Source organism: Rana temporaria, chromosome 4 (assembly GCF_905171775.1).
Source record: "Rana temporaria chromosome 4, aRanTem1.1, whole genome shotgun sequence".
NCBI lineage: Eukaryota > Metazoa > Chordata > Amphibia > Anura > Ranidae > Rana > Rana temporaria.
Genome location: NC_053492.1, coordinates 234,397,831 through 234,416,984, shown reverse-complemented (window position 1 = coordinate 234,416,984; position 19,154 = coordinate 234,397,831). Strand labels below are relative to the sequence as shown.

At 42.1% G+C, this 19,154-nt stretch overlaps 1 protein-coding gene across 1 annotated transcript in view; it reads left to right on the top strand.

The window, feature by feature from the left end:
• Window positions 1-19,154, top strand: part of ELOVL4 (ELOVL fatty acid elongase 4) — a 41,457-nt gene that overhangs the window by 11,155 nt on the left and 11,148 nt on the right. The window contains exons 2-3 of the mRNA XM_040350004.1: window positions 13,325-13,512; window positions 18,622-18,702. Of these exons, the coding sequence (XP_040205938.1) occupies window positions 13,325-13,512; window positions 18,622-18,702 (269 nt within the window). The remainder of the gene's footprint in view (window positions 1-13,324; window positions 13,513-18,621; window positions 18,703-19,154) is intronic.

The window sequence follows — 19,154 nt, the reverse complement described above, 5'->3', positions numbered from 1 at the left end:
TATAGCAAAAAAAATCATTTATTATGCAAAGAATATTATAAATACATTCCAATATATTCTATTGGGACATTAAAAACATAAGAACTTTGCTGAAAGAATAGATAAAGATGATACAATTGCCATAATTCAAAAACCTCCAGGTCAGCTGGTGGCAGAAGAACAGCTTAACCAACGCGTTTCAAGTGGTTATATTAACCACTTAAGCCCCGGACCATTATGCAGCTAAGGACCAGGCCCCTTTTTGCGATTCGGCACTGCGTCGCTTTAACTGACAATTGCGTGGTCGTGCGACGTGGCTCCCAAACAAAATTGACGGTCCCCCCCCCCCCCCACAAATAGAGCTTTCTTTTGGGTGTATTTGATCACCTCTGCGTTTTGCGTATAAAACAAAAATAGAGTGACAATTTTGAAAAAAAACAATATTTTTTACTTTTTGCTATAATAAATATCCCCCAAAAATAATATAACAATTTTTTTTTCCTCAGTTTAGGCCGATACGTATTCTACATATTTTGGAAAAAAAATGCAATAAGCGTTTATTGATTGGTTTGCGCGAAAGTTATAGCGTTTACAAAATAGGGATGTGGCTGGACGTGTGATGTCACTGGTCCGTCGTCCCTATGACAGTGAACAGACGATCAGTGGACAGACTCACTAGGAAGCACGGGGAGAGGTTTGTTTGACACTTACCTCTCCCCGTTCTATCAGCTTTGTGACCCAAATCGAGGGAAATCAGCGGCGATCGGGTTCCCGCAGGCGCGGTCACGAAGCACAGGACCGTGCTTCTTAATTGGATGTACCCTTACGTCTTATGCCCAGCCGTGCCATTCTGCCGACGTATTTAGGGTATAGTTTTATGGCATTTTTATTAATAATTTTTTTCTTTACTGCTAATGGTGGCGCTCTGCGATTTTTATCGTGACTGTGACATTATGGCAGTACACTCGGACACTTTTGGCACATTTTTGAGACCATTGTAATTTTACAGCGACCAGTGCTATAAAAATGCACTGGTTACTGTGAAAATGGCAGTTAAGGGGTTAACCTGTAGGGGGCGCTGTAGCGGTTAAGTTTGTCCCAGTTGTCATTCTTGCTGTAGGGGGCGTGGCTGGGCGTGTGACGTCACTGATCGTCGTTTCCCTATGGCAGGGAACAGACGATTATGACAAGCCACGGAGAGGAATAGGGAAAAGTTGGTTTACACTCACCTCTCCCCTTTCTTCAGCTCTGTGACCCGATCGCGGGGACACTGGCGGCGGTCACGGAGCTTCGGACCTGGTCGCAAGCGCGCCAGCGGCGGCACGCCTCGCGACCCACGGCAGGGTTCTTAAAGGGACGTACATGTACGCTCTTGTGCCCAAGCCGTGCCATCCATTCTGCGACGTATATCACTTGTGCGTCGGTCTACAAGTGGTTAAAACATTTCTTCATCAGGGATATTGTTGTATCATTATCTATAACAGATCAAAAAAATTATTTAATGTCAGCAAACATTGAACCAGATTTCCACACCCCTATTGGTGTAAGCAAGTTTTCAAACTTTAGTATCCTCAAAGAGCAAATGCATTCCCCATGGTAACAATGGTGTTGGTTCCCCTTGATTCTCTGTGTACTTTTCCACCTCTCCTTCCTATAGGAGAGCCGGATGATTAAATCCAAAACATGGCGCTTAAACGCCAATTGGGGTGCTGTGCCAAAAAATAATCAAATAGAAGAAACTGTTATTATTCTGGTAAATGCCCTATCTCCCAAACAAAATATAGGAGAAGGGTGCAAGAAAACGTACTCGCACAAAAGGTGGAATCCAGAAAAGAAGAAAAAACGGGCTCATGAAACAAAAAATGTCCCCTTCAGCTTGAATGGGAATCCTTGATGAATTATCCACTGGCTGGGTTAGCACCCTTCAAAAACTCCTTCAGCTGTCAAGCTGAGGAGAGGGAATGGCACCCTGTACTCTCCTTGGAGTCCTTTTAAATCCATTGTCTCAAACCCCATTGGTCCCTCCGGTCATGTGACGACACGGTGCACAGACCCATGCTCCACGCCCACAGCTGTGACGACGGACTGCACACGCCATGGGTCTTAATGACGTGACGCTTGCTGCCATAACAGGTATTTCAACTTCAAAAACAGCCAACCCCGGGGCTGCTGCGGCTTCACCAAGTCCACAGCTAGGTTCACCAGCTAGCATCACTATCTTGATTGCTCCCCTGGGACAAATCGTGTCACTCCTTCTCCACACATTGCCATCACAATTGTTACCTTTTGCTGTGTCAACATGTGCCCTCAGCACTTGCCCTCAGTTGGGCTTCCACTCCTGGAATCCCTTAATACACATTTCAGCTCTGTACTCAAAGTCCATTCACATGTATATATCGACTACCCCCCCCCCCCCCCCCCCCCCCCCCGGCCGCCCATCGGACCCTAGCGGCCGGCCTAGAAATTGCATCCTAAGATCCGACGGTGTAAGTCAATTACACCTGTCAGATCTTAGGGCTATCTATGCGTAACTGATTCTATGAATCAGCCGCATAGTTACGACGGACGGATCACAGAGATACGACGCCGTCGTATCTCTTTTGTGAATCTGGCCCTTAAACCTTACTTTTAGTTGGATTGTTCTATGCATGGGCACAAGCAACGTAGACAGTATACTGTTTACAAGAGGTAGAGAACCTGTACTGCTGCACAACAAAACAATGCATTTATTTTTTATGGCACAAGCCTCTGTAGGAGAACCAGAACCGCCCTGGATGATGGAAGTTGGCTGAAGGTCAATTAGAATTGATTGGTATGTGTGATGCAAGGTGGAGGGCTTTACCTTTCAACTATGTGCTCAGAGGCACTTACATTTTGTTAAATTAACAAAAAACCTTTTGGCTTTTTAAAGTTGCCACCTTGTCTCACTTTCCTTTTCTCGTCCACAGTCATAAAATATGGTACTGAGATCGATTTACAAAAATCAAAGTCAGTTTCTAACTTCAGCTTGTTCAATTAGGCTCTGTTTCCACTTGTGCAACTTGTCCTGTGACTTGGGACTGCAAAGTCAAATTACAAGTCGTACCCCATGATTTCCAATGAGTACCGTTCATATTTTTAGTCTCTACACTACTTTTGTTCCGACTTTGATGCAACTTCAGGTCCATAGACCTCAAGAATACAAAGGCATGGCTTCAAATCGCATCAAAATCATGCGACTTCAGGTTGCAATAGTGGAAACTTAGGCTTTGACAAGAAAAAAATGGAAGCCGATTAGTTTCTATGCAGAGCTGCACCAGACTTTGCACTCTCCATTGTTAGTAAATCAATCCCATGGCTGTGAATAAAATCAACCTCTCCTTTAAAAAGACCCCCTCATAAAATAAGCTGGTGCAACCGGCAACAGACTCTAATGCCTTTTTTACGGGCAAAATCCAGGCCATTTTGACAGACATGGTTACTCAGAACTTTCTCTCCTGTTGTGCAAGTTTATCGTAATAACATACTGTAGCTATGCAATTCTAATAAGGAGGTTTTTGAAAATTAAGTATTTGTGATTAGATTTCTTATTTCTGTGACCTGTGCATATCCATTTCTGTAGGCACAGTGGGCCAGATTCAGGTACATCTGCGGCGGCGTAACGTATCGCATTTACGTTACGCCGCCGCAAGTTTTACGGGCAAGTGCTTGATTCACAAAGCACTTGCCTATAAAGTTGTGGCGGCGTAGCGTAAATCCCTCCGGCGCAAGCCCGCCTAATTCAAATGATCCGGGTAGGGGCGTGGATCATTTGAATTAGGCGCGTTTCCGCGCCGAACGTACTGCGCATGCTCCGTTTTGAAATTTCCCGCCGTACTTTGCGCAAAATGACGTCGCACCAACGTAATTTTTTTTAACTTCGACGTGAGTTACGTCCTTTCCTATTCACTGACGACTTGCGCAAAAAAAAAAATTTAAATTCGACGCCGGAACGACGGCCATACTTTAACATGGCAAGTCTAACTATAGGCCACAAAATAGCAGCTTTAACTATACGCCGGAAAAGCTGACTAGCGACGACATAAGAGAATGCGACGGCCGCGCGTACCTTCGTGGATCGACGGAAAATGCTAATTGGCATACCCGACGTGGAAAACAACGCGAACTCCACCCAGCGGGCGCCAAAGTATCGCACCTACGATCCGAAGCCGTACGCCTGTCGGATCGAAGCCAGAAGCCGTCGTATCTTGGTTTGAGGATTCAAACTAAAGATACGACGCGGCAAATTTGAAAGTACGCCGGTGTATCAGTAGATACGCCAGCGTACTACTTCTGTGAATCTGGCCCAATGTGTTTAGCATAGATAAGGCAATTGTTTTAGTTTTTTTTGCCCACATCAAAAGTGCACCAAAATAAAGCAAAATGCTCACCAAAAAACATGCAAAGGTCAGTGCAAACAAAAAAGCCACTATACATGCATTTATTACACGGCCCATCCTTGCTTTTTTTACACAGGAATTTCACCCAGGAATCTGATGTTCATATATCAGTACTGTGTGCAAGAAAGTGGGTTAAACGACACAAATATTTTTCTAATGCTGTAGCGATACGCATTACTCTCATAAGCTGTGCCTGTAGGAAAGCCATCATTTTGAAGCAGTTGGGGACACTTTAGATGGATGTGTTAAGACCTGAAAATTTTCCTTTAGGTCACAGATAATGTCATCATGAAGATTTCCTGTGGGAAATCAAATCTTGCCTTTTACCACAAGCAGCAAGAGAAATGCGTATTGATTTTGCTTAACTTATGGACCTTGAAGGATGTAGATTGCTGTATTGTGCTGCAGATGGTAAAAAAAAGTTGCTGCCTCTTGACAACTTGCACAGAAGTGTTTTAATGGTATGGATACAGTATCCTAGAGAACAGAGCTTTTTTTCTCAGGAAATAGGTGCAGGAACTCAACCACGACCCCGTTCAGAATTCACAAACAGTAGAAGGGTCTTAAAGGGGCATTAAATACCAGAATTGCATTACATACAGAGTGTAGAGTTTCAGGAGGGTTACACACAGAGTGCAGAGCTGTCACTTGTAAACACATAAACCAGACTTCTTTGTTTACAAGTGATTGTGGTGAGCGGGAACCAAAGGGTCTGAGCCAAAGGTGGTGGAACTGAGTTTCCCCCAAGTTCCCCCTAAAAAAAACCATGCTAGAGAATATTTTATTCTTAATAAAAATTGCATGTGCATATGTGTACAGCAACTGCCAAAACTGTTACTACAACTTTGTCATACTGGTCTCATTATTTATGTATATATATAAAATGTGCCTTGCGAAAGTATTCGGCCCCCTTGAACTTTGCGACCTTTTGCCACATTTCAGGCTTCAAACATAAGATATTTTTTTTTTTGAAGAATCAACAACGAGTGGGACACAATCATGAAGTGGAACAAAATTTATTGGATATTTCAAAACTTTTTTAACAAATAAAAAACAGAAAAATTGGGCTGCAAAATTATTCAGCCCCCTTAAGTTAATACTTTGTAGCGCCACCTTTTGCTGCGATTACAGCTGTAAGTCGCTTGGGGTATGTCTCTATCAGTTTTTGCACATCGAGAGACTGAAATCTTTGCCCATTCCTCCTTGCAAAACCGCTCAGGCTCAGTGAGGTTGGATGGAGAGCGTTTGTGAACAGCAGTTTTCAGTTCTTTTCCACAGATTCTCGATTGGATTTCAGGTCTGGACTTTGACTTGGCCATTCTAACACCTGGATATGTTTATTTGTGAACCATTCCATTGTAGATTTTGCTTTATGTTTTGGATCATTGTCTTGTTGGAAGACAAATCTCCGTCCCAGTCTCAGGTCTTTGCAGACTCCATCAGGTTTTCTTCCAGAATGGTCCTGTATTTGGCTCCATCCATCTTCCCATCAATTTTAACCATCTTCCCTGTCCCTGCTGAAGAAAAGCAGGGCCCAAACCATGATGCTGCCACCACCATGTTTGACAGTGGGGATGGTGTTCAGGGTGATGAGCTGTGTTGCTTTTACGCCAAACATAATGTTTTGCATTGTTGCCAAAAAGTTTGATTTTGGTTTCATCTGACCGGAGCACCTTCTTCCACTGTTTGGTGTGTCTCCAGGTGGCTTGTGGCAAACTTTAAACAACACTTTTTATGGATATCTTTAAGAAATGTCTTTCTTCTTGCCACTCTTCCATAAAGGCCAGATTTGTGCAGTAATACGACTGATTGTTGTCCTATGGACAGAGTCTCCCACCTCAGCTGTAGATCTCTGCAGTTCATCCAGAGTGATCATGGGCCTCTTGGCTGCATCTCTGATCAGTCTTCTCCTTGTATGAGCTGAAAGTTTAGAGGGACGGCCAGGTCTTCGTAGATTTGCAGTGGTCTGATACTCCTTCCATTTCAATATTATCACTTGTACAGTGCTCCTTGGGATGTTTAAAGCTTGGGAAATCTTTTTGTATCCAAATCCGGCTTTAAACTTCTCCACAACAGTATCTCGGACCTGCCTGGTGTGTTCCTTGTTCTTCATGATGCTCTCTGCGCTTTAAACAGACCTCTGAGACCATCACAGTGCAGGTGCATTGAGGCTGGGTTCACACTACTACACTACTTTCATCCTACTTTGCTCTGCTACATTGGTCCTACATTTATCCTACATTGGTCCTACATCCATCCTACTTTCATGAACAGGATACTACTTTGGTCCGACTTCAATGATATTCAATGGGCCTGAAGTAGGATCAATGTAGGACCAAAAGTAGTACAGGGAGCATTTTCAAAGTCGGACCGACTTGTGTAGGACGCTACAAGACGCTCTCATAGGGAAACATTGAACACAGAGCAAAGTAGGATGAAAGTAGTGTAGTAGTGTGAACCCAGCCCTTATACGGAAACTTGATTACACACAGGTGGATTCTATTTATCATCATTAGTCATTTAGGTCAACATTGGATCATTCAGAGATCCTCACTGAACTTCTGGAGAGAGTTTGCTGCACTGAAAGTAAAGGGGCTGAATAATTTTGCACGCCCAATTTTTCAGTTTTTTATTTGTTAAAGTTTGAAATATCCAATAAATTTCGTTCCACCTCATGATTGTGTCCCACTTGTTGATTCTTCAAAAAAAATTAGTTTTATATCTTTATGTTTGAAGCCTGAAATGTGGCAAAAGGTCGCAAAGTTCAAGAGGGCCGAATACTTTCGCAAGGCACTGTGTGTGTGTGTATGTATGTGTGTGTGTGTGTGTGTATGTGTGTATGTATATGTGTATATATATATATATATATATATATGTATGTATATGTATATGTGTGTGTGTGTGTGTGTGTATATATATATATATATATATATATATTATATATATATATTATATAATATATATAATATAATATAATATATATATATATATATATATATATATATATAATGTGTATATGTGTATATATTACAGTACAGACCAAAAGTTTGGACACACCTTCTCATTCAAAGAGTTTTCTTTATTTTCATGACTATGAAAATTGTAGATTCACACTGAAGCCATCAAAACTATGAAGTAACACATGTGGAATTATACATAACAAAAAAGTGTGAAACAACTGAAAATATATTTCATATTCTAGGTTCTTCAAAGTAGCCACCTTTTGCTTTGATTACTGCTTGGCACACTCTTGGCATTCTCTTGATGAGCTTCAAGAGGTAGCACCCCATCACTCTCCTTCTTGGTCAAATAGCCCTTACACAGCCTGGAGGTGTGTTTGGGGTCATTGTCCTGTTGAAAAATAAATGATGGTCCAACTAAACGCAAACCGGATAGAATAGCATGCCGCTGCAAGATGCTGTGGTAGCCATGCTGGTTCAGTAGGCCTTCAATTTTGAATAAATCCCCAACAGTGTCACCAGCAAAGCACCCCCACACCATCACACTTCCTCCTCCATGCTTCACGGTGGGAACCAGGCATGTAGAGTCCATCCGTTCACCTTTTCTGCGTCGCACAAAGACACGGGGGTTGGAACCAAAGATCTCAAGTTTGGACTCATCAGACCAAAGCACAGATTTCCACTGGTCTAATGTCCATCCCTTGTGTTCTTTAGCCCAAACAAGTCTCTTCTGCTTGTTGCCTTTCTTTAGCAGTGGTTTCCTAGCAGATATTCTACCATGAAGGCCTGATTCACACAGTCTCCTCTTAACAGTTCTAGAGATGTGTCTGCTGCAAAAGGTGGCTACTTTGAAGAACCTAGAATATGAAATATATTTTCAGTTGTTTCACACTTTTTTGTTATGTATAATTCCACATGTGTTAATTCATAGTTTTGATGCCTTCAGTGTGAATCTACAATGTTCATAGTCATCAAAATAAAGAAAACTCTTTGAATGAGAAGGTGTGTCCAAACTTTTGGTCTGTACTGTATATATTAGGATTTGGCATTGTTACATCAGATGTGGAATGTACCCAGTATGTCCGTTGTTTTCCTAGAAGGTTAAATTCAATATAGTGCACTGAACTCTAATATCCTTGTATTTAGGACTAATTGTTGTATAAGCTATAACAGCAAAACATTGAAAGTACATCCTTTTGTACAATGATCTTGAATTTTGAACCCTATGTGTATTAATTGTTACAATGTAAATTTCTGCATACATGGTTAGCAGTAATTTGATCAGAACTAACTCTAATCTTAGAGTCTCCATATTGGCACATAATCTCAATATATAAAATAAGGGCAGGTATGTTTGGAGGGAGCCTATTACCTTAATAAGGTGTAGGGAGACACTGGTAGCCCAGCTGAAACTGCCCAAAGTGTCCCTACGCCATTTGCAACATCCTAATCAAAATTTATAACCACCACAATTAATAACCAGCGTTTTAAACTAAGGGGCACATGGAGGGGCTTTGAACGGCACAAACAAACAAAACATTTCCCTGCAAACTTACTAGCTAGCCAGCAAAAAGACGAAGAAGATTAATGCCGCGTACACATGATCGGATGTTCCGTCGGAAAAACCTTGGATGGTTTTTCCGACGGAATTCTGCTCCAGTTGGCTTGCATACACACGGTCACAAGTTCTCTGAACATTCGTCCGTCAAAAACGCGGTGACGTACAACACTACGACGAGCTGAGAAATGAAGTTCAATGCGGTCAGAATTTCTGATTTCGGACTTTTGCTGTCGTAATTTCTGATTGTGTGTATGGGGCAGAAGGCTTTGTCAGGTGCACAGCTACTTCCTGCACAGCATGTATAGCACACATTAAGAACCTACCTCATGGTTTGGACGGAATTGGAGGCTTTGGCAATAGGGGATAAATGTTGTACTTTTAGACTGGTTTGGGACCCAAAAAAAAAAAAAAGATTTTTTGGAGGAGGTGAGCAACTAAACTGCAGCTATTGCTCACATACAAAAGGTAGTCCTAAATAGGATTGCTGGGTCTTTGAACTGTGATCAGAGAGGTTGACAGGCTGCCAATCACATCTCTTCAGGAATGTTTCCATAACCCCTACTTGCTCCCCTGCTTCTCATTGCTTCTGCCTTGTTTTTTCTTATGCTGCCAGTGATGAGACTAATGCCGCGTACACACGGTCGGAATTTCCGATGGAAAAAGTCAGACGTACCTTTTCCGTTGGAAATTCCGACCATGTGTATGCCCCATTGGAGTTTAAATGTAGAACATGTTCTATTTTACTCCGATGAAATTTGTTGGAATTCCGATGAGCTTTTGGTTGGGATAAAGCCGAATTGTGTGTTCGCGGCATTACTTGCTTTTATTGACGGTCTCATCATCTGCCTTTTTATTCAGGATGGGGAGATCAGTAAACATGGCTCTAGGGATAACTAATCTCCTACTCTGTGGTGATTGAACCTGGAAGTGGTCAGTCATTGGCACCCTCATCCTAGTTCACTGTCATTGCAGAAGGAGGTGAATGAGGATTCTGTGTCCTTTTTTTCTTTTGTTTTTTCTCCAGTAGAAAGTATAAAGACATTAGGTGCCTAGATCTGTCATAACATGAATAAACTATCACCAGGGGCACGGTCACCCCCTGATACCAGTATATAGTTTAAAAAAAAAAAAGATTTCAAATCTATTACAGTACAAATTACTGTGCTTTACTTGCATGAAAACAGAATTGTGGCATTGGATGACTTTTTGCTATAATAAAGTATGCACATCATAAATGCACACTGTAGCATTTAAATATTTTCTCTTCTCCAGTGCTGACAGAATCGCAATCCCAGTTGTAGCTGCTCTCTCTGGCACTGCCATCTTCTCCTCCACTACTTTCTGGTCCAGTGTCTTCTCTTTTTGGCCACTTGACAGTCACTGTTGATGTAACTCCTGCTCTGGCGTGCTGTTATACTGTTCTGGCACCCTGTGGGCAAGTTGCTGTGCTGCATGTGCTAAAGGCAGTATACCCTAGAACAAGATTACGAAGAGCAAGGGGAAAAGCTTTACCGCCTAGAATTTTATTTATTACTATTTAAATCAGCCTTTCTCAACCTTTTACCTGAGAGGAACCCTTGAAATTCAGGTCTGAGGGAACCCATAATAAAAATAATTGGGGGTTAATGGGGGAAATAAAGCACCTTAAATTGGTGGCTAGTGGAAAGAATGTAACCCTTACAGATCGGTAATATTTTTAACTGTCACCAGGCGGTGGCTAGTGGAAAGAATGTAACCCTTACAGATAGTTAAAAATATTACCGGTCACCAGGCGTTGGCCTGGGCGGGATGGTTATATCACTAGCTTTATAGCATTGGTCAAAGTTATATTCTGGTTAAAATACAATTTTGAATGACACGGTTGATGAAGGCTGACGTTTAACAATATATGTGAATGCTTTGGTTCTACATTTCACACAACGTTCCTCAGAATAACGAAGCTCCAGTCTACGTTTTTCACTTTTCAGATGTTTCGTATGTTCAATTTTTGTATCCCTGGAATTTGAATATTTCTATTTAGCTTATTCTGACTTTGCTTAATGTTCAACTGCAATGTATCCACCAAAATGTCAAGCAGTACTGTTGAATTGAATATTAATAAAAATGTTGTATAAGAAAAATATTATCGGCATTGTGCAGTTGGCTCTGTCAAGTAGCATTGGCTCTGGAACTCCTGCAGGCACCATATGGGAGGTCAATTAGCCACAGCTCAAGGAACCCTTAGCAACCACTGGAGGAATCCTTGTTAAGAATGTCTGGTTTAGATCCTCCTAAAGATAGCAGCCTATTTAAAATGAACAAGCTAAAACATGAAAATCAATAAAAACCATACACACTAGGCATGGAATGTGCTTTATAGTGTACTGCAGGGAAAAGATGCATTGCTGCTTAGAGTAGTTGTGCAAAGGCTTGCCATTCTAAATGAATGGCACCTCACCTACCACGCAAAGTTGCTGTATGGCACCTCAACCTACCACGCAAAGGTTGTACACACGATCGTTTTTTCCCATCTGGAAAACTGCTGTGTTTTTTCCTTTTGGCTGGGAAAACCGGCCGTGTGTATGCTGCTTGCCAGTTTTTCCAACAGGAGAACTGCGGTTTAACCACTTAAGGACCCCTTCACGCCGATATACGGCGGTAGAATGGTACAGCTGGGCACATCAACGTATATGTACGTTGTCCTTTAAGCTCCGTGACCGCGGGACTCGCAGACCCGATCGCCGATGGAGTCCCGCGATCGGTCCCGGAGCTGAAGAACGGGGAGAGCCGTGTGTAAACTGTGGCGGCGTCATCGATCGTGTGATCCCTTTTATAGGGGGACACAATCGATGACGTCACACCTACAGCCACCCCCCCCCCTACAGTTGTAAACACACATAACCCCATCAGCGCCCCCTGTGGTTAGCTCCCAAACTGCAATTGTCATTTTCACAATAAACAATGCATTTTTTGCTGTGAAAATGACAATGGTCCCAAAAATGTGTCAAAATTGTCTGAAGTGTCCGCCATAATGTCGCAGTCATTAGTAGTAGTAAAATAAATAAATAATAAAAATGCAATAAAACTATCCCCTATTTTGTAAACGCTATAAATTTTGCGCAAACCAACTGATAAACGTTTTTTTTTTTTTACCAAAAATAGGTAGAAGAATACGTATCGGCCTAAACTGAGGAATTTTTTTTTTATATATATATTTTTGCCTTGGGGGATATTTTATTATAGCAAAAAGTAAAAAATATAGCATTTTTCAAAATTGTCGCTCTTTTTTTGTTTATAGCGCAAAAAATAAAAACAGCAAAGGTGATCAAATACCACCAAAATAAAGCTCTATTTGTGGGGAAAAAAGGACGCCAATTTTGTTTGGGAGCCACGTTGCACGACCGCACAATTGTCAGTTAAAGCGACGCAGTGCCGAATCGCAAAAAGGGGCAAGGTCCTTTAGCTGCATTTTGGTCCGGGTCTTAAGTGGTTAAAAATGAGAACATGTTCTCTTTTTTTTTTTTTTTTTTTTTTTTCTCGCCACGAATTGCAACGATTTTTCCCCCCCCCGCAGTCTATCTATGGAAAACACTGCGAGGGAGCATACACACGGCCCGTTTTCCCGACCAAAGTCCTCCTGGCAGTTTTTCCTGTCGGGAAAAGGGACCGAGCCGGTTCTCGTTTTCCCGGCGGTCTTTTGAACCCCCCCCCCCCCCCAGATCCATTGGAAGATTTGCCCTTTACCGTTCTTGGGTCAACCCAAAATTTGGGCTTTTAATTTTCAATGTTTATGATAAACCTGACAAATGGAGAGTGTGAATCTCCCTAAGGCATGCTCACAAAGCAATAAAACCTGACGGCTGTTCTGACTCCTCTCCATTCTATCCAAAGTTTAAAAAAATAAAAATGTTTTCCTTTTTATGCTTTAAAGTTGCAATGTGCTATTGAGAAACTGATAAAAAATGAAAAAAATGGTCTGTCCAATGGAGCCCAAAACAATGGTTTAAATGTGTTCTAAATGTAAAGTGACTTTGCTAGGATAAAAGTATGTGGGCTGCCAATGCTGGCCTCGCTGACCATGCTAATTCTTTGGCTAGCTTTCTGAGTCTCTGACCTGGAACAAATACAGGGATAAGGAATTCTGACACTTTTTTTTTTTTTTCACACTTGTTTACAGTGGGCTTGTTCCAGTTTTTTTACTCAAAATGACATCTTCAAAAAAAAAAAAAAAAAAAAAAAGCAATGTCAGTGCCCATATTGTTTTTATAGCAGAGTCACTTTATAAAGTCCATGATGCTACCACTGCTGGTACCATCAACTGTAAGTGGCTGGTACAAATTGCAAAGTTCTTAAAATATATATGTTTTGGAATTTGATGATATAATGAATGTTTGTTTTACTAATGCATTTTTTCCCCCTCTAAACAGATAAACGTGTTGAAAAATGGCCCCTGATGCAATCTCCACTGCCAACACTGGCAATCAGCACTCTCTATCTGCTGATTGTATGGCTGGGACCCAGGTTCATGAAGAATCGAGAACCTTTCCAATTACGCTACTTCTTGATTGCCTACAACTTTGGGATGGTTATCCTGAACTTCTTTGTATTTAAAGAGGTTAGATTATTTCATGTGTTACATTTTAATGCCAGTGCTTCTATAGTTTCCCCCATACAGTGCCCTCATGTAGGTCTAGTGCTCCTATTCGTTTTCTTTATAACTATATGTATTTCATGAGTAGCTGGATAAGTTATAAGATTAGCCAGCATAATGTCTGCAGCTCCTAAACTAGATGCAATAACACAATTGTTCATTATTTTTCATTAATGGTATGAAGAAAATCAAAGTCTGTATTAAAAAATATCTGTTTGCATGTTGTATAGGATATATTATATTGTAGAAGAACTGCTTCGCTAACGGTCATGGCATCTAAAGACTGGTCAGTATTGCTAGTGGTTGAAACCGGTCCAGTTATTCATGGGAAAGTGGCAAAGGTTCTTGAAGTCATGGCAGTGGGAAGTTGGCTGTGCTAAATGTGTAAATTGGTCCCGAGATATCTGCTACACAATATTGCTGCTTAGTCAAGGTCAACTGTCTCAATGACCGATGAATAAACGGCATTGTATTGGCAGTTTTATGCTTTTGGGATACTATAAAAGAGTAATGTATCCCATTCTAAAAAAAATTGCTTTTTAAAAGCGTCTTTGCAAAGTCCCATACATTACTCCCGGCCCAGTTGTGTGCAGGGGTGAGTTTAGAGCCAAAAAGTCCAAAGACTCAGGAATACATCCTCTTTGGCAATTCAATTCTAGTCTGTTCCACTCAATTAAAGTGGTTATAAAGCCTCAAGGTTTTTTTTTGTTTTTACCTCAATGCTTTCTATGCATTAAAGTGATTGTAAAGTAAAAAAAAAATTCTATAAAAATAATAAACATGTTGTACTTTCCTGCTCTGTTGCAGTGGATTTGCAAAGAGCAGCCCCAATCTTCCTCTTTTTGGGTCCCTCTTCGGTGCTCCTGGCTTCTCCATCCTGTCTTGTGCCCCCACAGCAAGAAGCTTACTATGGGGGAACCCGAGCCATGTCACAGCTCCCTGTGTTCAGTCAGACACGGAGCCGTGGCGCCACCCCCCTCTTTCTCCTGATTGACCAGCTGACTTTGACAGCAGCGGGAGCCAATGGCACCACTGCTGTGTCTCAGCCAATCAGGAGGGAGAGTCTCAGATAGCTGAGACACTCATTGACATCACTGTACAGAGATTGGGCTCAGGTAAGTATTAGGGAGGTCAAGATGCACACAGAAGGCTTTTTATCCTAATGGGTTGAATGCATTAAGATAAAAAAAACCTTCTGACTTTACAACCCCTAGAGTAAAAAATAACCTGTGCTCCAGGAGATCGCCCCCCCCCCCCCCCCCCACACACACACACACTTATTCTTACCTGAGCCCAATCTGATCCAGCAACATGCATTAAAGCAGAGGCTCCTGCCACTGTCTCCCTCATTGGGCAGATTGATGGCAGCGGCAGCCTTTGGCACCAGCTGCTGCCACTCAAATGCTGTGACAAGGGGACAGGGTCAAGTCGTCCGGTCTGTATCTATAGACACAGACTGGGTGGCTTTAAGAGCGAGCATACAAGCGTGCTTTCCATGGGAGCACTCCTTGAGGAGGAGGAGGGAACCTGAGAAATGGAGGAATAGGTGCTGCTTTGTGCAGAACCATTGCACAGAGCAGGTGAGTATATGTTTGTATTTTAACTAAAACAACAAAACAAAGGTTTAATGTCGCTTTAAGCTGGTCATAGAAAGAATTCAGGGGACTGGAACTGGCTGAATTTTGATCCATGTGTGTCCATGTCTGTCAACAGAAGTCGGCAATTGGATTGACTTTTGTCAAACAGGCTTGTTTGAAAATTTGTCTTGATCAGCCATCTGCAGCTGCATCGTTGTATTCTGGAGAGCCTACTGGCTGTTACCCCTTGGACCCCTTTCACACTGGTGCCGCCCATAGCGTCGGTGGTAAAATACCGGTGAAACACCGCTATTTTACCATCGGATTTGCGGCACATTTCGGGCGCTAGTGGTGCGCTTTTAACCCCCGCTAACGGCCGAGAAAGGGTTAAAACCGCCCACAATGTGTATTGCCGGCGGTACGGCAGCGCTGCCCATTGATTTCAATGGGCAGGAGCGCATTGGCAGCGGTGAGTTCACCGCTGCTAATGCGCTCCAAAAACCTTTTCTGATGCCCTGCCAGCGCACCTCGTATCACGGGACGTATGTCGGCCAAAAATAGTGTAAGAGCTATTTTTGGGCGAGATGCGTCCCACGATGCGGGTTGCCACGATTGCAAAATGTTTTATTGCGCGACAATCCCGGCAAACCCTCACCGCGATATGAGGTGTCATTCAAATGATTCAAAACGCTGTAGTGTGAATGCAGCCTTAGTATTAAAATGCTAGACTATAAAATATTGAAACTTGGAAAAGTCCACCTTTCCCAACATGTTACACCCGTATTCAGGGTATAACATGTTACTGACGCAGCTGCCATCGCACCCACTGTCACAATTTAAAAAAGTATATGGGAGAGCTACAACTACCCCAGCCATTGTGGCTTCTTAATGAACTACCAGGGTGCTGATGAGTGCTGTAGGTAGTTCATTTACCGTATCTTCCTGTCATTTAGTAAATGCCTACAGCTACGCTGACCGTCTGCAGGAGCCTGAGTTTGCACCTGTGATCTGCTAAATGCATAACATGCTCCTAATAAGAAAAATAATAAATGCACATATTTTTTTTTTCCTGCAAATAGATGTGCATTTATTATATTTTTTACAAAGATGAACTCATTTTTTTAAGGAGTATTGGTAGGTAAGCTACTGTGCATGTCGTTTCTACATTTGACAATTGTATAGTGCCTGTTTATTCCTCCAGTTTTGTTGGGGATACTCGTAACTGTGATAACTTGCTGAACCACAGCGGATAAAGCACGCCAGCTTTCCTGTGTATTAGGTCTGCGATGGATTAAGCTGTGACCACTCGGCTGCATCCTGTCCTGCAATTCTGAACAGAGAAGCTTTCCATACATCAGGATTTTAAAAGGCCACAATCTGTGCAATAGGCCTTGCATTTTGTTTCTTCATTTAAATGGTCTGTCCATCCAGAATAGATACTTTATTATAGGTGCAGCCTTTAATGGTATGCTATACCAGTGCCTGTCTTCTTCAGTTTCTTGCATATTTCAACAGCCAGATCTCTTTGCTATATTTCCCAGTGGTTCCTATCTACCTTTTTGTGTGTTTCCATATCTGTTGCATTCTGCATAATGTTAATGCTAGATTTACACACACGCAGCATTTTGCTGGGCAGGCTAGTGTCGGTGTTGGTTACGATAGGGAGCAGTGCGATGCACATTTCAGTGTACTGTATTACACTGCTTACGTTTTTTCGCTTTAGTTGAAGTGTCGCATAGTGGCACTTTGTCGTTGCACATTAGCGCAATGCATTGCACTGCTGTGTGGTGATGTGCGGTAGCATCTATTGCACAGTTGACATACTGCATTTTCACACTTCACCGCCCATCATACCAGCATTGTGGTGTGAATGGGGCACATAGAAAACAGTGTTTTTTTATGTGCCCTAGCGATGATCTGCATTTATTCAGTACAGAAAATGCTGGGCACTGCAAATAGTGTGAATGAGCCCTGAATAATTTGAAGTTACAGCAGAGATAGCAGGACCCCTCATAATCAACACATCAGATATGTAGACCCAAAATTTCAAGCAGGGATCTCACCAAAAGAGTCCCCAAGAAATGTAGGAAATTGTTATGCCGCGTACACACGATCATTTTTCGGGGTGGAAAAAACCAACATTTTTCAGGCTCAAGAAAAAATGACGTTTTTTTCAACCCGATCATTAAAACGGCCTTGCCTACACACGATCATGAAAAACAAATGCTCTAGCAAAGCGCGGTGACGTACAACACGTATGACGGCACTATAAAGGGGAAGTTCCATTCGGATGGTGCCACCCTTTGGGCTGCTTTAGCTGATTCCGTGTTAGTAAAAGACGATTCACGCTTTTCTGTCTGTTACAGCGTGATGAAAGTGCTTACTCCATTACGAACGGTAGTTTTACCAGAACGAGCGCTCCCATCTCATAACTTGCTTCTGAGCATGCACGGATTTTTCACGTCGTTAAAGCACACACCTGACCATTTTTTACAACGTTAAAAACGTCGTTAAAAAATAGAGTATGTTCGAATATTTTTTTGCCCGTTTTTCAGAACCCGAAAAATGCTCTGAAGCCCACACACGATCATTTTTAATGACATCATCAAACGTCATTTTTTACAACCAGAAAAACGATTGTGTGTACGCGGCATTAGAGCAGTGTTCATAACATTTTATGTTTTTTATTTTTTTTGTTTTTTTTATTATTATTTTTGGTATTGTTATGTTATTCTATTTCCCTCCTTTTTATATTTTAAATAATCATTCTGTATATTTTTGTCTCTTGGATATAACTTTTATGGCCCTGGGGGCCCTTTGAAACAGGCTTGTCCGTGTACGATCTCCACTTTAGTCAGCAGGGATCGATCCGCTGAGCAGGCGGATGACAGGTCTGTCTCCAATCACTGTGCGGTGTCTTGTGACTTGTCGGAGCCCCGCTCTCCTCTTGATATCAGATGAAAACAGACCGCTTGTCCGTTTTTTTAATCCGATCCTATCCTCCAGAGTCTGCACGGCGCTGCGCTAATCATAGGCAGGGAGACATTGTCCCGATGCTCGGCTGCAGAGATCGGGAAATGTCTCCCTGTCTGTGATTAGCGCCGTGCAGACTTCCTGGCGGACTCTGCACGTGGAGTGTGCAAACACACCGGAGCTCATCCCTACTCCAGATGGATGGAAAATAGGGTTTCCATCTGTCTAGATTTCACGGACAGGATCGGATATCGGTGCCACCGCTGACACCCGACCCTCCATAGGGTTGAATGGAGCGTTCGATCCTGTCCGCCTAAAAAACTGACAGGCGGACCTGATCGGAAAGCCTGTGTGAAAGGGCCCTTGCAGTTGCTCTTATAAATAGTGGTGTGCAGAATACAGACTCCCAGTAAGCAGCTAGCCTTCCATTCACTGGCTACAACATTGTGGGTCTCTGCTTTCAGCACTAATCTTCGCACTGACTCATACGATGTCTGAATGTGAATCTTTTTTTATCTTGCAGCTTTTTTTAGGAGCCAGAGCAGCAGGATACAGTTACCTCTGTCAATCTGTAGATTATTCTGATGATGAGAATGAAGTCAGAGTAAGTATTATATTTGATTATTGTCTCAGAACATTGTGTGGTGATGATTTTTGTTCATGCCATAATAGTTGTTCTCTATGGCACCTTTCTGCATGGCTATATTATAAATATCAGGTTTATACATTATATGAAGTGAAAAAGAAGATTATTATAACAAATGTATGTTGTAGAACATGTGAAAGAAGAACACCTGGAAGGCCGTACTCTGCTTCAATCACCTTTTTTGGGTCCAAATATTAAAACGACAATCCATACAGCAAATGGTAGTGAAAAGACAGATCAGCACACCTTTCCTGGTGCTTAACCACTTCAATAAAGGAAATTTTCACCCCCTTCCTGCCCAGAACAATTTTTAGTTTTCATCACTCGCACTTTGACAATTGCGCGGTAATGCAACATGAAATCTTTGTTTTTCCCCCCACAAATAGAGCTTTAGTTTGGTGGTATTTGAT